We start from the raw sequence: 20,196 nt of genomic DNA, 5'->3' as shown, positions 1-20,196 counted from the left end.
CCTGCACATACATACCATTAAATGCATTGGATGAGCAAAACTGGAAAAAGCAATTGCAGTTATTTATGGCATTGCAGTACTTGGACCGCAGCAACAACCAAATACAACAAAAAGACAACAAATATTTTGTCTTGATACTTGATGTCTTTAAAAATGTTGTATAATTGCGCTCTTCCTGAAATATCTGAACATTGGGAACAAGTGACAGGTTGATTGAAGGACTGTTATTGAACCAACTGGAAGTTTGCACTGTTTACAGAAATGTGAATTCATTCATAATTTGTGAATTCATCCAAAACAATTTTCCTTCCGCAAGCCATGAAGAAAAACATTCTCAAAAGCTTTGCTCTTTGATGCTCTGTAAACTGTTCACATTTACGCTGCGAAACTTTGGACATCCCCCTGTTGAGCAGATCGGCAGAGTTACAGACAAACTGACAATAGCTCATCAATTGCCCTGCGAAGCTGGGAAGGTCGTTTGGGGATCAGCACCACTTCAGAATTAAACTGTCTGCGAAAAGCAAACTCTTCCATCGACTTTACCCAGAAGCCCTAAGTCGTTTAGCACGCCGTTTGCGCGGTTTGGCAAGGCGCCTCCCCGGAGCGCTAACCGCTAAACGAGGGCCTGCTCATGAAAACGAAACTGCGCAGACACGGGAGGGCGGCGGGGGCGTTAGACGTCACGGTAAACCAGAACTTCGAACCTCAGTTCAGACGCTTCCGCTTGTTTCCCGCTACATATCTGAGGACAAAATTGCAGCTGCTTCTCCTCACGATTTCTGTAAGACTGACTGGCGATTTCTGGAAGGAGGAAGGAAAAGACGTCTTTGCTTTGCGGTGCTAAGCCTCGGCGTTTAGGAGCCATTGTGTATGCAGGCTGTCCTGCTTCTCTCTCTCTCTCGCTCCTATAGAGCCTGCTGGAGACGGGCCAGGCCCAGAATTCACAGCAGAACTGTATCGATCGAGCCCTTATTACACACGCTGGGTAGACTCTCATTACTTCAGATACAGCGTGAGCCAGAAAGCAACAGACAGCCAAAGCACATGCTGCACAGGAACACACACTGTGTGTGTGTGTGTGTGTGTGCGCGTGTGTGCGTGTGTGTGTGTGTGCGTGCATGTGTGAGTGTGTGTATGAGAGAGAGACAGAGTGACATGGAGCCAACATGGAGCCAGACATGAAACCTGTAAAAATAATGATAATAAATAATAAATGAATATATAAATGATAATATGTAACAATTTGATCATTGTAAACATTAAAATATTAGGAAATCATAGCGATGTAATAATAACAATAGTAACTATGAATGTGGAAACCTGAAGCGGTAGGCATCGGCTACCACTGACACAAGTTCAAAGTTATTAGCAGCGTTGCCGGGCAGCCGTTGTCAACGTGCCCGCGCGCAGCGCAGGGGAGGCGCAGGCACCCGCCATTTTCTGCTTCAAACATGCAGGGGTATGGGGGAAATAACGGCCAGCCGTCGCATAACAAAAATCTAATAACAGAATGAATTCATTAAACAGAGGTGGCCATTTTAACAGCCTCTGCTAGGCGCAGGACCCAAAGCTGAAACAGAGCTAACGCCGAGCTCGCTTCGACATACGAGCAAGGCTCCCGTCGTGTCGAATCACGGTCGACCTCTTGCCGGGACAAAGGGGAACATTAAGTAACACACGTAAACGTGTTTAACCGTTTCCCTGCTCCTACACAACGGTAGGGAACGATAAGGAATAAAAAGGCGACTCGATCGAGAGTATCTTTTTTTGGGCGCCCGTCCGGGTGCTACAGCGCGCGCTGCCACTAGCGCGCTAACGGTACTCGCAGGAAGACTGATGCGGGAAGCTCTAATGGTAATCGCTAGCGTCGCTAGCCTCGGAGGAGCGAATCAATCCCCGCTGAGCCCTTGAAGCCCCGGCGGCAGACGCGGACCCGGCTGTAGCGGCGAGCGATATTTCACTTAGGGAGGAGGTGCCGCTGATAAGCCCCCGAGGCCCGGCGCAGGCCTGATAGAGCCGCCTCATTATCTGATAAGCGGGATATCTCACCGCCGACTTGGTGGAGCTCTCCTGAAGGTCCCACAGCAGAACGTGGTTATCGGCCAGCGAGATCAGCCTCTTGCCGTCGCCCATGGGCTCCCACAAAACGCTGGAAGACACGAGAGAGAGAGAGAGAGGCAGAGCTGCAGTACGTGCCACAGCGTTCCCGTCCAGTGCAGACCTGGGTTCCCTCATTCGCATACTCCCAACAGGTAGGGCAGAACAGTGGTTTTACCTCTGCTGCTGGTACCTTACAAATACACACACACACACACACACACATATACACATACAAACACATACACACACCTCTCCCTCTCTTATTCTTGTGCACATACATGCATACAAGCCAGTCATTTGAGGTTCTTTCGGATCTTTCCCGAGTCTATAATTTGTTTCTGAAAGAGGAAGAGGAGAGTAAGACAAAAACATTTACGTACGGTACAAATTTGCAGGCTTAGAGAGAGACGGATTTTCCTGCCGCCCCCAAAGGTGCTGGAGGTCATCGGCCCTGTAATACCTCCCCCCCGGTGTTGGGTGAGAAACATGCACGGACGTCGCTCGACCCAGCCCCGATCTCAAGTTCATTTCCAGCATACAGCCCATGATCCATCCATCCATACATTTCTAAATCGCTTACTCCTGGTCAGGGTCGCGGGGGGGGGGGGGGAGCATATCCCAGCATGCAGTGAGTGAGAGTTAGGAATACACCATGGAAAGAATGGCAGTCAATCCATCGCAGGGCCCATACACTCACACGATCATTTAGAGTCCCCAATTAGCCTACTGCATGTGTTTGGACTGTGGTACCTGGCGGAAAAGCCCATTGACAGACACGAGGTGAACCAGCAAACTCCACATAGAAAGGTCCTCGGTCGGGATGCAAGCTCGGTAGTTTGGCCCATGATCCCAAATTCAATTTATTCATTTTTTGAAATGTATAAGAGTGGCCCTCCTAAAAGTATCAATTCTTATAAGGAGCCTCTTGCTTTTTTCTTATCAATCTTATTATAAAATATTAAAAAGTTGTGCATTTGTCCTTGAAGAACACGAGTAGGAAGGACTCCCGGAAATAAGCAAATATGTAAATATGACTCAGCCCGGTAGCGCTTTTAAGGTCCTGCATTATTCAAACTTAGTCGGCGGAACTTATAATTCAAACTTCCCTTGACTGATTCCGAAGATTCCCGTGGTGCTTTGCATTCAGCGGTGATTAACGGGGTACCTATGTATGCACCAGGCTCCTCGCAAACGGGGGGGGAAATGGCAGGGCTTTACAAGCTTTAAAGAAATAAGCACCCTTGTGACAGGAAAGCAAAGTCTATCGCGCGTGGTTTGCGCTTGGCTTTCGGGTTCTTGTCTGAAGGAAAAAAAGGGGAAAAAAAACACCCCTCCCAAACTGGGACGGTCGGCGGGAGGAGGGAAAGCCACCCTTCTGAGGTAAACGTGTACAATTTTGAGACGCGTCGAAAGACTGGCTGCGTGCGGCACCCCGCAGAGATTATTCCATCATTACTGAGAGTATTGACTGACCTATATAACACGCTTTTCCTCAGCCCCCGTCTTGGGTTCACATCGATTCGTCACCACACCCCTACCGCGCGCAAATCGCACCACAATTACACTGTTTTTCCTCAGTACTAACCAGCCCCCACCCCCCCCCCCACCCACTCCCCCAAAAAAGAAACTTTTGCTGCAGCCCTTTATATTCTCCCAACCTTACACCTGCGCCTGATTGGCGTGGGGTGGGGTTGGGTGGGGTGCGGTGGCATGGGGTGGGGCGAGATTTGAGGTTTGGTGGGATTGGGGTGAGATGAGGTGGGGTGAGGTGGTGCATGGTATGGGAGCAAGCTCCAAAAAACGGGACCCTCCAAAACACCTGGCTAGAGTCCCGTCATCAGAGCTATGGGACAGTCGGGCAGAAAACCGTAGCGACGCGACCGCGGACCTCAGACACAGCGGAGCCGCTAGGTGCCCGCGGTCACGTCTCGAGCCCTGGCCCCTGAGAGCTCTGCAGCCCTGGAGGGGATGGAGGTGCTGGCTCCGCTGTCATTCATTTCCACTGTTCGACCCCAGAGCCCTCTCACTCCTCGACCAGGAAGCATCCGGAAACAAACAAAAAATCCCGCGGCTCTACCTCGGAGGTCCGCGTACCTTTGGGTTTCGACGCTCTGAGACACACCTTCTAGAAGGAAATGGTATGATCAATTACTCCTCAGATGCATGCCTACTCAAACTTTTATTTTCTCATAAAGGCTATGCATGTACAACTATGCTTTGGAACTTGGCCCCATTGATTATTTTATCATACAGAATGTAAAAAAAGAAACTAATTCAAAATGGTCTCACAGCATGTTTGTTATCACGGATAGCTAGCTAGCCAAGAACTGAATAATATTCAAAACAGGCTATACTATACAGGTAGTCCAGCTATAATGAGTCTAGCTACTCTCTGTACAGTTATTCATGGACATCAAGCTGACACTGTTGCAAGTATGATACTGTAACTTTTGGCAAATTTCCATACTTCTACTATATTTATCGAGTCAGACTGATGTAGATTAATTTAGAATGTTGACTCTACCTTTTTGCAGGTGCTACACCATAGCCGGGCGTACATGGAAAATTATGCAGATGTCCCAGCCAATCAGAATTCAGCATTCAGCCAAGCCATTGTATATTGGTTTTTGTTGGCGCACAATATTTATTGAGCTGAGAATAAAATTCTTTGCATCATATCTCACACTGACTATGTTTATTGACACAATGGGCTAAGCATTATGACTTTATTACGATGGAACAACTTGAGTACTGATGTGCGTTGTTACGCGTGCATTTTCTCTTCGAAAAACAGATTCTTCCCCGTGCTAGGAATCGATTCGGAATCGAGCGCATTACGCAATCACTCGATCAGTGAAACATCCCCATCCCTACCCACCAGCCTGCCACGAAACCGAGGCAGCTCCGAGGGAAGGAAAAATGATGAAAATAAAAAGGAGACTGTAAAGGAAGCGCAATCCTTTCTGTTCTCCTCTCCCCCGTTCCTCGGTCTTCGGCGAGCAGGGGCGAGGAGGAGGCGTTTCTGGGAGGGGGGGGGGGCGCCGCCGCTTCCTGTCAGTCACTTCCTGCCGCCTCGCGGGGCTCTGAAGAGCCCTCTCCGGCTCTCCCGGAGTGGCAGATGCGCCGCGTCGAGCGCTGGGGCGCGCCGCGCGTACGGTACACCCGCTCCCGCGTTCGATGGATCGCGGAGGCTGCGTTCAGCGGCGTAAGGCAGCGCATCCGGAGCGGAGCGCCGCCGAAGGGTCGGGACTAACAGGGGGGGGGCGTCTCACCCGGGGAAGGGCGAGGGACGCGCGTACACACACGCCCCGCCCACGACGCGCGTGCGCGCCCCCCCTCCCGTAACCTGCGACGACGCGGCCGGACGACTGACGGCGTCGCTTCCGGCCGCGTCTGTGCTGTCTGTCACCCTCCACCATGTGAGCTGGGAACGCCCAAAAACACTTCCCCCCCCCCCCAGGGAGCGACGGTGGGGGTGGGGGGAGGGACGCGACCCGAACAGGTGCGAGGCACGCGGGCCTAAAAGAGACGCGACGGCTCCCGTGGCGCCTGTCAGAGCCTGGGGGGCGGAGTCTGTCGCCAGCGGCAGATGCACCGGGACCAAAACAACCAGGTGGTGGGTGGGAGGAGGAGTGGGGGGGGGTGTAGTGCATCTGAACTTTCCACTCCCCCCAAACCTCTATGACACAGATCATGATGTATTCATGGATAGATATTCACAGCCACATAACTTGAACCCATAACTTTAACCCTGAATAAAATTCACTTCTTCAAAAAAAAATGTCACACATTCATTTTTCCCCATCCATTATTTCGTATTAGATTTTACTATATCGTATTTTATTTTAAGGGAATAAATGGCGAGTTCTTTACAGTTCGCCAGCTCCGCCGAGACGTTCTCTCCGAAGACAGGATGCTTTTGAACGACGGCCTTCGAACAGCCGGCCGCGATGCGATTAAGCGTCGTTCAGCGTTTCTTTATTTCCCCCTCAAACCCAGACGCCTGGCGGTACATTACCCCCGCGGCTCAGAAGCAGGTTAGCGCACCGGCTAAGCTCTGCAGTATGTAGGTCGGTCGATAGCATCCTATGGAAAAACAAATGCAGGCAAACACATCCCGGCCTCGTGCAGACACCGCTGTAGGTGAAGGAAAAAGAGAGAGAGAGGGAGGGAGGGAGGGAGGGAGGGAGAAGAGGTGGTGGTGGAAGGGCGGGGGGGGGGGGGGAGGGGGGTATTGAATCGATAGCGAGGATCGTACCAGGCCGTGTTGCCGTGGGCTGTGTTGTCAAGGTGACAGAGGAGCTCCAGAGTCTGTGGGCTGTTTGATGAATCGTCTGGGGATTCATGACTGCCTGATTCCCATTCAGCGGGCATCCTCCACACGGCCGCGCAGCCCGTCACCTTACAGTCGGAGGCTGGGAGGCACAGGGAGCAACGGCGGGGTTAGCGCTAGCGCTACGGGTTCACATGTGCAGCACACGGCGGGAAAAACATAACAACACGCCCCGCAAAGGCGCTTTTTTTTAAAAAACCGCAAAATGGCCGCCGTCAGCGAGCCCCTACCAGTGTCCCTTCTTCGCTGCGTCGTCGTCGTTGGGCCGTTTTCCCGTCGGCCGAATCGTGATAATCACGTTCTGCCTCTCGTTGCTTCAACGGCGGTCTAGCATCTGGAGTGGTAAACTGCAAGGCCAACCCAGCTAAAAATCCAGCACTGCCAGCCGAGGAGCTGGAACAGTGGTAACCAAACTCTCTGTTCCTGGAGATCTACCGTCCTGTAGGCTTTCACTCCCACCCTGGCAAAGCTACTCGTCATTCAACAGCTAGAGACCTTGTTCAGCTGCCAATTAATAGGGTCCGGCGTGCCAAATTAGGGTTGAAATGAAAACCTACAGGACGGTAGATCTCCAGGAACAGGGCTGGTGACCGCTGGGCTTGAACGTAACTCGGACCGAGAAGAAATATTGCGTCTCGTGAAAATGCAGGATGCACTCACACAGGTAAAGTAAAAAAAACAATTACAGAAGAACAGCCCCCGCGTCTAATTAAAGTTATGATTTATTGCATTTCAGTAAAAAAAAAAGTACATATTTTCTAATCCAGACAATGGCTGACATGTTTTTTACTATCTGCTCAGGTGCAATGGCACTCACTTTAGCACCTGCACGTTTTAAACAACTGAGATGATTTAGAATACTCAAGGGCATCGCTAATTTAATAGCCTATATCGTTCAAACAATGGCACGTTATATTTACGAGGAGTATATGCGATTGGGTGCAAGCATCGTGTCTGTGTGTGTGTGTGTGTGTGTGTGTGTGTGTGTGTGTGTGTGTGTGGGGAGTGATCTTAAGTAGATTGGGGCAGGGGGAGAAAGGTGAGCAGAGGTGCTGATGATTAATGCCCCCCCCCCACCCCCCCTTGACCGTTTCCAGGGTAGCCGTCTCCACGTCAACTCAGGCATGCAGACTGGAGATGACATGTGCCGGAGTTCCTCCCCACCCCCCCCCCCCCAGGACGGCGGTGAACACTGCCCCCTAGTGGCCGGCTCTCTCAGTCTGCTGTCTCATACCCCGAGACGCAACCCACACCTCCCTGCTAACAAATACAGCGGAGGGAAATACAGACCTCCAGGCACTGAGCTTCCCATTCCCACGGCTAGCCATATGATGCTTTGCCTCTTTTCTTAAAGCAATGATTGGTTCTTTAAGTGTAGGTGGGGTGTGCATTATCTGTAGTGATTTGATCACAGTATTATACTGGGCTGGATTTGATGGTAATGGTAAGGTGATTTATAGCGTCAAAGGTTTCAATTGAATTGGTAGGTAGTCTTTAGATGGCACGTTTAACCGCATTCGATGAGACATGTTACCTAGCCATGCTGGGCAATTGTGTAATACTTGGTATTACCTTTCATAACTGACAAGCAATGCTGGAATGTGTTGGTATATGTTAATAAAAAATAAAAATGAAAAATTTTAAATATGCCTGGAATCCACAATTTAGTGATACCAACATATTTTGCTCAATTTTCAGGGAACACATTTTGACACAGTTTACCCAAACAGAAGTATAAGTGGGTGGATTCCTCTGTCAAAAACTGTGAGGCTACTGTCTGGCATGCAGGCGTGTGTGGAGGCGTGCTGGAATTCCGCACATCTGACCTGAGAGCAATCAAAAACATTGCCAGCTCCTGACAGGCTCGACTAGGGAACCAAATTGCAGGAGCACTTCAACCACCCTCCCCTCCCCTCCCCTCCCCTCCCCTCCTCCCCTCCCCAAGAATTTGTAGAGCGCACTGGAGTGCACCGGCAGAGGACGCATAGTCAATGGCCCTCCGCGGCACAGAGCATTGTGGGTAATTTGGGGGCACATTCACAGCCTCTCCGTGTCTCTGACTTCAGCTGCTTCATTAGATTGAATGTCACGGTAATTACGTTCCTTTTTTTGAACTTCCTTTTTTTCGACTCCGACATATCATTCATCAGACTCAATGCGATCAGCCGCCGGGAAGAAAGAATGCACCTCCTCGCTCCTTCTTCTCCCCCGGCTTTCTCTCTCCCGAAATTACCCGCCCAGGAGCCGAGGCCTTGGCCCGTCACTAAACGAACGCCTAATAAACCGAGAATTAATTACATTTCATCGCAAATAACTTCTCTCCGTGCTTTTTTTTTTTTTGAGTCTTTTAATTGTCTCTTGGCGTCTGCGGGGCAAACGGGGGGGGGGGGGGGCGCCAAATGCGGCGGTGTCACGGCGTAATTGCCAGCGTGCAACAACTGCCGTGCGGCTAGGGCGGTGGGCTGCGGAACGTTCCGGGTCCTTTCGAGTGCAAATGAAGGCTGTGGCAGGGGGGGGGGGTCAAGAACCCGCTAACGCCACCGAGGGGATTATTACAGCGCGCGAAAGGCGGGTCCGAAGCTGTGAAGACGCACTTACTTTTGTTGTAGCACGTCGTCAACACGCTTTTGTCGGCGGGGCTGGTGCCGATGTGCCATATCTCCCCGGCCTGGTGCAGGAGGACGTTCTTATTAATGATGTTATTCTCATCGTCAAAGTCGATGATGTGTATCTGCGGGAAGAGAAGGGGGGGGGGGGTGGGGGATGGGGGGGGGGTACAGGGGGAGAGAGGACGTGGCAGGGGTGAGAGGAGCATGGAAGTGCCACCCCTTATCTCGCGCGCGTGCCAAAGCGAGGTTCAAAGCCGCCTCGCTTGGCTCACAGAAACAGAGAGAAATAAAAAATCGTTTTTTTTTTTTTTTTTTAATACAGACATCACTTTGGATTCCGCTTCATACGTTTTTTTTTTTTTTTTTTTTTGCCCTCCGTGCTTTTTTCCTTCTTTTATTTAAAAAAAAAAGCTGTGATTAAACGTGCCTTTTGAACTCGCGTTAGATTTGCGGCGCTTACGCGGATCACGACGCCCTCAGAGAGGAGAGGGGGGGGGGAAGTCAGACGAAAAGAAAAATAGATTAAAGCCATCCTCCCTTTCCTCTCGTCTTAATTCCAAAACGCAGTTTACTGCTTTCTCCGTAACTCCACCCCCACTCCCCCCCTCCCCCACCCCCTCCCAATCAGCCTCCCACTCCCTCGCAAATCCCTGCAAGGATAGAAGCCATCCCACAGAGCCACTGCTGCGCTCCTGATAGCTTTATTCCGCAGGATCTCCCCCCCCCCCATTTTTACTTCCCAGTGGAACGTTCCAAACATATATGGTCCCTTTGCCAGGTGTCTGCATATGGTCGGACGCGTGCCCCGTCTGTCTGAAGCTGCCTCAGTGGGGCTGAGTTTAGCCAAAGGGCGCTAGGTGAGGGGGTGGAGGCAGCCTTGGCAGCGCAGCGAAAGGAAAGCTGGCGCGGCCCACAGAACCGACGACAGGGGGCAACGGGCGGCCTTCAACAGGAAAATATGAGCTTTTTTTTTTTTTTTTTTTACCCATCTGTGCATGCTGGAAAATGTTTATTCTGGTCATTTTGCTGGAAGATTATTCTGGAAAGAAAAACCTTCCCCTACATAGGGTAAAGGACGTGTCACGACCGCAAGGTCAAATGTGGGGACCGCTGGCCAACGTCCAGTTAGAACTACAGAGATATAAGTGTGGCATACAGAGTAACAATACAATAGTGAGTAAGAGAGTGAGCAAGTGAGTGAATGAGAGGGAGAGAGAGAGTGAGAGAGTGAGTGAGTGAATGAGAGAGAGAGAAAGAGAGAGTGAGAGAGTGAGAGAGAGAGAGAGAGAGAGAGAGAAACCAGAACCCAAAACAGGTGTAGCCATCATGCGTTATCAGCGCCTTGCTGATCTGATCCGGAATAATCACTGTATTTGGCCACAGAGACTTTGATTAGTCGGTGATTGACACGTGGTAAACCCAACCCATTACAGGGGCCAGCCTAATACTCCTATCAATAGACTGTTAGGGGGGGGAAAAAAAACTAAAAGACAGAACTTCAGAATAAAAGCGCAGAAAGACGTCAGGCGATCACTCACTTCGGTGCGTTCTGACACCTGTCAGCCCGTCACACAAATTGCTACACACGTCTTTAAGCATTCGTGGAATCCACTCAGCTATGACACGGTCATCAGCATTACACAGTAAAACAGACGTGGTGAAAGGATTACGAAAAAAACAGACACTCATTTATTTAACATACTCAGTACGTTAACATAAGAGTGTTCATTCTCACTCTGGCTTGAGAATATCCAGAGACGTTCAACCACATTGCAGTGGAAGGTTTAAGGTAACGAAATTTAGGTATTACATAAATATATGTATTACTCCGGTTTCCCTCCACAATCCAAAGACAGGCAGGTATTGGAGACTCTAAATTGCCCATAGGGTATGAGTGTGCGCGAGTGAATGGGGCGTAAATGGTGTGTGTGCCCTGCGACTGATTGGCAGTCTGTCCAGGGTGTATTCCTGCCTCTCGCCTAATGCACGCTGAGATAGGCTCAGCACCCCCCATGACCCTGCCCAGAACAAGCAGGTATAAATAATGGATGGCAGGAATAAACCCTGGACAGGCACACTCACCATTCACTCACACACTCATACCTATGGGCAATTTAGAGTCTCCAATTAGCCTACCTGCATATATCTGCTCCCTATCTGTGGGAGGAACGCAGAGTACCCGGAGAAAACCCACGCGGACACGGGGAGAACACGCACACAGAAAGGGATTTGAACCCACAACCTTCTTACAGTAAGGCGACAGTGCTACCTACTGCACCACCATGAGAAGAAAATTATACATATTAAATCTGCAGTCACAAGCTTGAGGGAACAGTCCAGTAGAAAAAACTTAAAATGGGTACAAAAAAAGAAAAAAAAAAGCCCATTTTAAATTTATGTGCAGTAAGGGGGAAAAGATCATTCATATATTATAATTCATTCTGCAAGTCCATTTCACATAAACATTCTGTTTTGTATTAATGCAAAGCTATAACATTTTATGATTGGATGACTTTTAAAGAAATGTACGTACCTCGCAGAAAAGGAGTAAAACAGCAGGTGCAACTAGTATTACTGTACTGCAAGCACTCCTTTGTCACAGTTCAAATGGCTGCCAATCGACATACAGTATATTGAGTTTACGAGCTTACTCCACATTATACAGGTCACTCAAGTCTGCTCAACCCCCAGACATTTCCTCATTTCAACGATGAGAGGGAAAAATTTACTTTCTGGAACAACAAAAACATTCTTTTTTTTCCCGTTCTCCAACACTACACGGTTGAGTTACGTTTTGAAAAATCTGTTTTATTAGTTGTTGCGGCGTGACAACATTTACGGTAGACAGGACTGGACTAAGACTTTTAAAAATAAGCAAAATGTTTTGTTTTTTTTGGCATTGATACCAATGATAATTTAAAATAATTAGATTCACCGATTCGCAGACTGATTCACAATGCACCAATTATACTCCAAAGGCCAGCGCACCTGGCATATGAAAACGCAGTCACGGCGCTAACGCGGTGGCGATAAATAAATAATAGCGTTTCTCTGTTTTTCGGCGTTCCCGAGGAAGCTAAGCGTTACTTAAAGGCAACAGGCTGTCGATACCCTTCTCCCGAGCATATAAACGTGCTGTTTGTTCGGGAGAGCCCTTTCCCATCTGGAGAAGAAATAAATAAATAAATAAAACAGCACGCTGCTCTTGTTGGGAGTCGTTAACTTTTTTATTTATTTATTTTTTTTTACCATTAATGGGTTTTAGACTGGGAGCCGTTTATAGCGAAGCAGGTGGGAGACCGTAACCCGGCTCGTGGTCCGCGGCGTCCTCGGATGTTGGGTGCGAGACACTCCTCTTAGAATAACTGTGCGCTCAGGGAGAAAGGGCGGGGGGAAGCATTTTAATGAGCTTTTGTTTGAGAAGAGACACCTCGAATATTAATTGGTTTGCACCCCGGCCATAATTTCGGCCGCTGCTCTCCGGCGGACGCGCTTTTTACGAGCGAGGGGGCCACTTCCGGCGGGCGGCTCGCGGGACATCTCTCCGGACGGCTGAAAGCCAGGGTACGCCATTAACCTTGGGTGGGACCACATCCAGCAAAAAAATTATCACACAAAGTTATAATTTTATGGCAGAGAGCAATACAAATAAATTCCAGTGGCTGGACAGGATAATTGGAACAAAAAAAAAGAAAGAAAGAAAAAAGCTGGGTAATAGGACCCTGAGTGAACTGGTTCCACGGGAGAAACCCCCGTTTGCGATTTATGCAGCTTTATGTTAGGGATGTGGAATGACTCATCTCCGCTCTGATACCTCAACCTCCTTCTCAGCCATTTTAATTATCTTGAATTTTAAAAAAAAGGAAAGCATAAATATGGCAGGGATGCTGGCCTTCATTGGCAGCCCTACTTCCTTAAGGCTCTTTAGCACCGAGGTTGACACTAAGCGGGTCTGCTGAGGACGAAACTGGCAGCCCTGCGCAAAGGGGCGAGGGAAGGGGGGGGGGAGGGGGGTTTGAGGGGGGTCTTTGACAGGCCACGTGAAAAAGTGACAGAATGCCGGCTCCATGTCTGTCGGGTGCGGGGGATGGGGGTCGTGCGGGCAAATGCCTCGTGAGGAGCGGGGATGGTAATGGTGGGAGTTGCCAGATCTCGGCTGCTGTCGAGGGCGCTCTGGCGGATTTTGGGCTGATCCGTCTTCTCCTCTCCCCTTCCAGCAGGGCCCAGATGCCGGGGTCAAATCTGGCTTAACTCGAGGGGCGAAGAGGCCGCGGTCGCATGCGTGAGCCAGGAAGATCTCCCGCAACGCAGGGCTCCTCCATCAGTCTAACCGCGGGGAACAGCTTTAACTGGTAACCCGGACGACGACGGCGGCAGCAGACGCCAGGATGCTGCCGACTAGCAGGATGCCGGCTTGGAACGCAGACCAGTCCTTCATGCGACAAGCCAAAGTGCTTCTGGGATTATTATTCAACACAGAGCTCCCTTATTAAATAAAATATTTAGTGGGGCATTACTGCATGCCGTGTATCAATAAATCCCATTTTAGGCAGGTGCCCTGACAGAAATGATAATGAGACAAATCCCGCCACGCCAGCTGCACTGCAGAACTTCGGCATTTACGCTCTCCTGAAACGAACCCTGCTACGAGGCTTCAGCTTAGAGTGCGATCCGACGCTTCTCTCTCTGCAGTGTAAGCCTCGTGTTGTTCAGCCAGGCATGGGTAACGCAGTGTCGCAATCAGTGGCTACGTTTACATGCACGCCAATAACTGGATCTCAACCCGATTAAGACAATACTCTGAAAATAGAAGTTGTCGTGCGAACAGGGCACTGTAAAATGGGAGTAAGGTAAAAATTGGTGTAACCATGACTTGATTAAGAGACCTAGACTTTTTCCTCAATCTTTCAATTTTTTGGCACATGTAAACATCTTAGGGCCTGATTTAATAAGAAGTTTAGCATGTGCAAAACATTTTAGCACACCCAAAACTAATAACATAACCAATGATTGGTGCAAAACAAACACCATAACCAATCACTGGTTATGTTACTGATTTTTCAACTGCTAAAATGTCCTAGTAAATCAGGCCATTAGTCACATTTGTTTCCGACTGGGCATGGGAAAGGCCACCAGACGCAGTGAAGATTTCGAACAGCAACATACAGTGGTGTGATGAGCGCTGGTGCAATTATTAATTGCAAATCATTTTTGGACAGACGAAGCAGCGCTCTTCATGCTTAATGAAACTGCATGAGTGGGTTATCACGTCAGTTACGCAGACCTTAGCTTTAAAAGAATCCATGTAAACCTGGTTATTAGAGAAACTGTATTATTCTGAACCATGTAAACGCTTAATTGGAATATCGCCTTAAACTGATTACTTGCAATAATAACCTGGGTATTGCTGTGCATGTAACCATAGCCACTAAGAGCTTTCTAAAGTCCCTTGCTGTCAGCAGCCCACTTTTAAAATACGAAAATGTTTTCCACGCTCCTGAATATGTCAAAACTGTAGCTTCTGTGGTATCTGTTTGTTCTCAAAAAAAACAAAAAAAACAAGACGTGTTGAAATCCGGTAAGCCATGTGACAGTCATGGACTGCAATGTGGAGGTAGCAGCTTACATGGCATCAGTGTCCCAGTTGATTTTAATGAAATCTACGGTTTTACTTGACAGAGCATCAGTTAGTCTACGGGTTCAAACCAGTCAGTGACCACACATGGTACCTCCACCCATCATTGGGTTCACTCTCCCATCACTAAAGTACTTACACCGTGTAGCGCTGTCAGCTAACCAAGCTACACCCTGGACAGGACAGGGTTTGGGGGTCCGGGGGGGGGGGGGGGTGGTCTGATTCTGAAGGTCGGAGCTAACGGAAAATTCTGTTCAGTCAAACAACTTCCTGACCAATCACTTTTGAGAAGTCTAGACCCTTCTATTTGTGAAGCATCTCATAGTTTCTGGAGGTGGGCTCAGTGCTGGATCACTTCCCACCAACAAGCTGTCAGCATTTTTACACACAGACCCTCTTCCTCTAGGAACGATAATTATTTTCCCAGTCAGTTTTTATGGCCAACTGTTACTCAATCTGTCTCACCAGCACTGTGCCACAGACAGAGACCCAACCCTCCCCAGCTACACACAGCTAACTGGAACAGAACGAGACAAATTCCACACCAGCTGAAGGATCATCCTGTCAGCACCTATGACAAGTGGGGGAAATGAGGCTCCGCGAACCCCTATGTATATAAACAGCGCAATATGCTCTTGCAATAATACTGATAACACAGATATAGCTATGAAAACCATAGAATTGAATGGCTTCTATTCAACAATACAAAAAATTATATATATATATATATTGCGTATGTAATGAAGCAGTCTGCTTCTGAGAATGAATTCAGCTCAGTCAACATTCACAGAACACGATCTATCAATGGCACGTTATGATTTTCTTTTTCTTTTCACTGTTATAATATATATAAATACTAATTTTGGTTTCAAGAGTGAGCAACTTTGCTATGTTATTGCTCTCAAATTACAGTCTGCCAGGGCAGAAATGGTTCATTTATGGTTTCAAAAGTTCAGTCAGCAACAGCAGCATTTTTGACCACTCATTTAGAGTACGGCAGTTCAGACATATAACGTTCATTTCAAAAAGAATTAAGGTTGAAATTAGATGAGTTAATTTTATGTTTCAATTAAGTGAATGACTAATGATTAAATATCATTTGCAAAAATGTCCTTGCCTCATTCATTTCAATGCACTCTGCTACTAATAAAAGAGCCCTTGTAAGAATAAAATCATCTTGTGGGATGCTATTCTTGCAGAAAGGTTGTAATAAGGGATGGGCAACAGTAGATTCAAAAGGTATTTTGTAAAATAGACTCTCTCCCAAAAATGCTTCTGCAAACTACAATTAAAAGGGTGGACTTGGCAGAAGAGGTATAAACCATAATAACAGAGAAAAGTGACCTGCGTTACATATGAAATGCACACATGCAAATGAACACTTGCACTTGAAATGCCCTACCCATCTCCTGTTGCATTTAAATGTTCATATAGTTACAGTACATGTCCAGAAATTAGTTTAATCACAATGAGGGCACTAAAGAGCAATAGTGACATAGACTACCAAGTCAGTAATATTGTGGCAAATTTTGATGAAGCAATGAGCATGCACACTAACAACTTTCCTTCCAATTTGTCATGAGAGTATTTGGGTCTGTAAGAGGCAGTGTGTTGAGCCTCATATGTAAATGTATATTGTTAAATTCCACTGGATTTCTGTCTGCAGTTATTAAATGTAAAAAAACACAACTATTAGAGTAAGAATATGAATGAATGAATCCAAAAGCCCAACCTTCTTCAGGCTCTTACCTGGTTTTCAAATTTAAGGGACTGTGTTCCCACAAGAAAGCGAATAGCATCCGTCTCTGCTGTCTGGGCAGTTAGTGCACGAGCCTGAAATAAAAGACCACAAGTTCAAAATCACTTACTGTTCTGATCCTAAACATACCAATCTCTGTGAATTTTAACTGAGTCCTAGTTAACTAACTAACATGGACTTGTGCTGTGGTAAAGAGGTCTAGGATAAAATAGGCATCAGTAAAAGTGTAGTTGTAGGAAGAAAGTGTTGCCAATTTTAGCTGGACAACAAAAAGTTGTAATGTAATAAAGATAATAGATACGTCCATTTATTTATAAATATGTCTGCCAACTCAATCTATCTGTCTTTGAAGATCCAGAGCTCTTATTCTGGATTAAAATATATAAAAGTTTTGACAAAACAAGCATTAACTAATTGGTGACACTGACGACCAGTCATGTTTGAAACGATCAACCAGTTGAATGCAAGCACCAACTGTAATCAGGCAGCTTTCCCCCCAGCTGTTCATGATGAACTCAATTTTTGATTTGCTTACTTTAGCGACTGTTACACCTGTCCCGTTTAATTTGAAGTCCGCCTCCTCTTTGTGTACAGTAAGAGCAGCGTTTACCTTTGCTATATACAACAAAATTCCTGGTCCAATATCACACCAGAAATAATTAATTTTATTCCGCCAGAATACAAATATTAACTAGACATTTTGCAGATATCTAAATGAAAGATGTTTCCTGAAGAATTTTCAGAGAAACCTCAGCTCCATATCTCTTAACGATAGCAAAACAATAGCAATATCTTTGATGTCTGAACGGAAAAAATATTGTGGTCTTATTCCCCACATCTCAGTCCATGGTACGCCGAAGAAACATCTCAGCTTGTCATCATCAAGTATTTCTAATTAGCGACCTATCCATATCGTAAAACTACTATACCTGAAACTCGAGACCATATATAACAGGGGCATCGTCTTCCATATTTATGAAAACTACAGCCACAAATAGCTAGACTAAGGTTATTTAGCTATTTCATTTATCCTAGCTACACGACGCTTCAATTGTCACTCCGTTTTCTTGTATATGTCCAGTTCACATTTCCGGAAACTTGTCAAATATTTCATACATAGCGTAGAAAAGGTCCGTAGTTGTCAATCAGAAACAACAGGATTCCGTAATAAAAATGCCGTACATCTTTTCAAGAATATATACCAGCCCCTACGAGTCATATTGATCCACGTGGGCTTCCGTCAAATTCTCTTTCTGTTTATTGTACGCATGCGCACGTTGTCCTACTGCTGTCACTTCGTAAGACAAACCGGACGTGTTTATCTTTTCAAACAAGAGAAAGCTAGCTTGCTAGCTGCGCAGGTAACGTCGTGCTTTGGTTTTAAATGCTAATGTTCGACTTTTAATTCGTATTCCTGTTTAAACAGGTATACGCATTTAGCTTTAAAGAGGAAGATAGTTTTCTGATTTTGCTGGTGCTTGCAAGCTAGGCTACTGAATACAGAGTGGTAAATGGTAAATGAGTGCATTCCTGTTTGCCTCTACCAAAGGCTTCTGAACAGACAATACCCACAAACTAATTTGCTCTGATCGATGCTTAAAATATAAACAAGGAATTGAAAATACATCGTTAAATATTCATGTTTTATGTATAGCCATTACCTAATTAAGTTGGTACCTAGCTTAATTAACTTAAGAATATCAGCAAGTTAGCAAGCTAACTACCATAAATAATGTATTAAAACGCCATTGCCTGTATTGAATCTGTCATTACATAATGTTTACAATACATGTTTGTGAGAACCATAAAACATTAAGTGAGCTAGTTAATATATTGCTTTGTGTCAACCCTCTCGTGACCTTTACAGGAGATAAAAGTAAATTCTTTCAGATTATGTGCACGTTTAGCTACCTTCAGTAAAAACATAAGCAACAGGATGGTTGAAAAAAGTCAAGATGATTGCTTAACATAATGAAGATTTTTTTACTTTTGACAGGCCAGAGAGCAATGGCAAGTGGTGACGCGCAAACCCCGAGACCAGTGAGCTTGGATATTGCTGGAGAAGCAGAGATCGGAGATAATGTGGCGCCCGCGCCTTCCGAGGCAACCCCAACCCAGCCTCCGGAGATCCTCTTCCAAGAGGAGAGCATTGACCTCGGTGGCGAGGCCTTCATCACGCCGCAGGAGGATAGCCTGTCAGAAAACATGTTGGACAAACTGAACGACCAGATGATGGAGAGCGTCATGATCTCCGACTCGCCTAACAACAGCGAGGATGACGTGGGTCATTTGGAGTCACTGCTGGAGCAGTTTGAGGAGAGAGAAGAATTTGAGTCCAAAGAAGCGGGAGGTACAGAAGAAGAAGAGGTGTCAACATTGGGGGAGACCGCCCCTGAAATTAAAGTGGAAGCAGAGGAAACGCCATTGGCTGCTCCTCCATCAGATGAGGAAGAACTGGAGGAAGAAAAAGAGGAAGTTCCAGGAGTTGAAACAAAAATTGAGCCCACCGAGCCGCTAGAGGACACCCCCAGTGAGAGCAGCACAGATGATCAGGAGACCGTAGCCGAAGAAAAGAAGGAGACGCCCAAGGAAGAGTCCATTCCAGTGTGCACCATCTTCAGCCAAGTGAACCAGGAGAAAGCCCAGGCCCAGGCGCTGGTACCAGACGGTTTCCAGCCAGCGCTGGTCAAGTCCCCGAGCTTCAACAGTGGCTCCGAGACGCCCAGCAAGCTGGCCCCCTTGGTGTGCCAGCCGAGCCCCAGCCTGAGCAAGTTCTTTGCTGACAACGGCCACGTCAACCCAGCCTCTGACTTCTTCGACTCCTTCACCACGTCCTCCTCCTTCATATCTGTCAGCAACCCCAACGCGGAGTCCTCGCCGGTCTCCCTCGGCCCCGAACGCCAGCTCTCCTCCTCCGTGTCCTCCCCGCCCGCCCTCATGTCGCAAGAGCCCGGGACGCCCGGTTTCTACTTCGCGTCCGCTCCCCCGGAGTCGCCCGTCAAGCCGCCGCCCCCCGCCGAGTCGGCCCCGCCTTTCTCCCAGCTCCAGGCCGTGTTCTCGGGCAGCGACGACCCCTTCGCCACGGCGCTCAACATGAGCGAGGTGGACAGGAGGTACGACGCCTGGCTGCCGGCGGAGGACACCAGGAAGGTGCTCATCTCCGTGGCCACGCAGCAGCACAGCCCGGTGTTCGTCGAGCGGGAGCGTCTTTCCATGCCGGGGCTGAAGTTCGACAACCTGCAGGTGATTGGTTCATGGAAACCACCTGCATACGCGGGACCCAAATGCAATCAGCACGTATTTGGCTCACAATTGCAATATCCATGGTACCCGGCTTAAATTTACAATGTGTAGTTAATTAGTTAGCAATTACAAGTGGCATTACATGGAATGACAAATACACTTGGAAGTGCAGCATTTTGTCTGACTCAGATCTATACCTGTATTTGATTTTCTCCCTAATATATTCTGCAGGCAGTTTGTGACAATCTACCAGCAACCAGAAACCAAACAAATGCTTTAGCAGTAACAGAATCCACTCTGAAAACATGATGGCGTAGTACTGTAGATTCATCCATGTTTGAACCCTGAATGGTGGAAAATTACCCTGGCTATTTGTGCTGTAGTTTTCTTTTTTTTTTTTTAAATACACAAAAAGCTGACCTATTTGAACCAAGGTGCCTGCTGTAACAGCATTTTAGATCCCGTTCAATTATTCAAACCATTTAAAGAGCTTGTGTCTCCCAGTCCTTCCAGTCTG

General features: G+C 47.5%; 2 protein-coding genes across 3 annotated transcripts in view; one reads left to right on the top strand and one right to left on the bottom strand.

The window, feature by feature from the left end:
* eipr1 (EARP complex and GARP complex interacting protein 1) overlaps window positions 1-17,534 on the bottom strand; it is a 35,479-nt gene extending 17,945 nt beyond the window's left edge. The window contains exons 1-5 of the mRNA XM_064334118.1: window positions 17,366-17,534; window positions 16,427-16,510; window positions 9,032-9,164; window positions 6,359-6,515; window positions 2,050-2,149 (exon numbers count right to left, since the gene is read on the bottom strand). Of these exons, the coding sequence (XP_064190188.1) occupies window positions 2,050-2,149; window positions 6,359-6,515; window positions 9,032-9,164; window positions 16,427-16,510; window positions 17,366-17,407 (516 nt within the window). The 5' untranslated portion in view covers window positions 17,408-17,534. The remainder of the gene's footprint in view (window positions 1-2,049; window positions 2,150-6,358; window positions 6,516-9,031; window positions 9,165-16,426; window positions 16,511-17,365) is intronic.
* A 106-nt stretch (window positions 17,535-17,640) lies between these two features.
* The window catches only part of trappc12 (trafficking protein particle complex subunit 12), a 33,972-nt gene continuing 31,416 nt past the window's right edge, over window positions 17,641-20,196 (top strand). For both annotated transcript variants that reach the window (XM_064334102.1, XM_064334111.1), the window contains exons 1-2: window positions 17,641-17,797; window positions 18,433-19,679. In XM_064334102.1, the coding sequence (XP_064190172.1) occupies window positions 18,444-19,679 (1,236 nt within the window). In that variant the 5' untranslated portion in view covers window positions 17,641-17,797; window positions 18,433-18,443. The remainder of the gene's footprint in view (window positions 17,798-18,432; window positions 19,680-20,196) is intronic.

Source organism: Anguilla rostrata, chromosome 1 (assembly GCF_018555375.3).
Source record: "Anguilla rostrata isolate EN2019 chromosome 1, ASM1855537v3, whole genome shotgun sequence".
Classification (NCBI taxonomy): domain Eukaryota; kingdom Metazoa; phylum Chordata; class Actinopteri; order Anguilliformes; family Anguillidae; genus Anguilla; species Anguilla rostrata.
The sequence above is the reverse complement of the archived record's forward strand: the minus strand, read 5'-3'. Positions and strand labels throughout refer to the sequence as shown.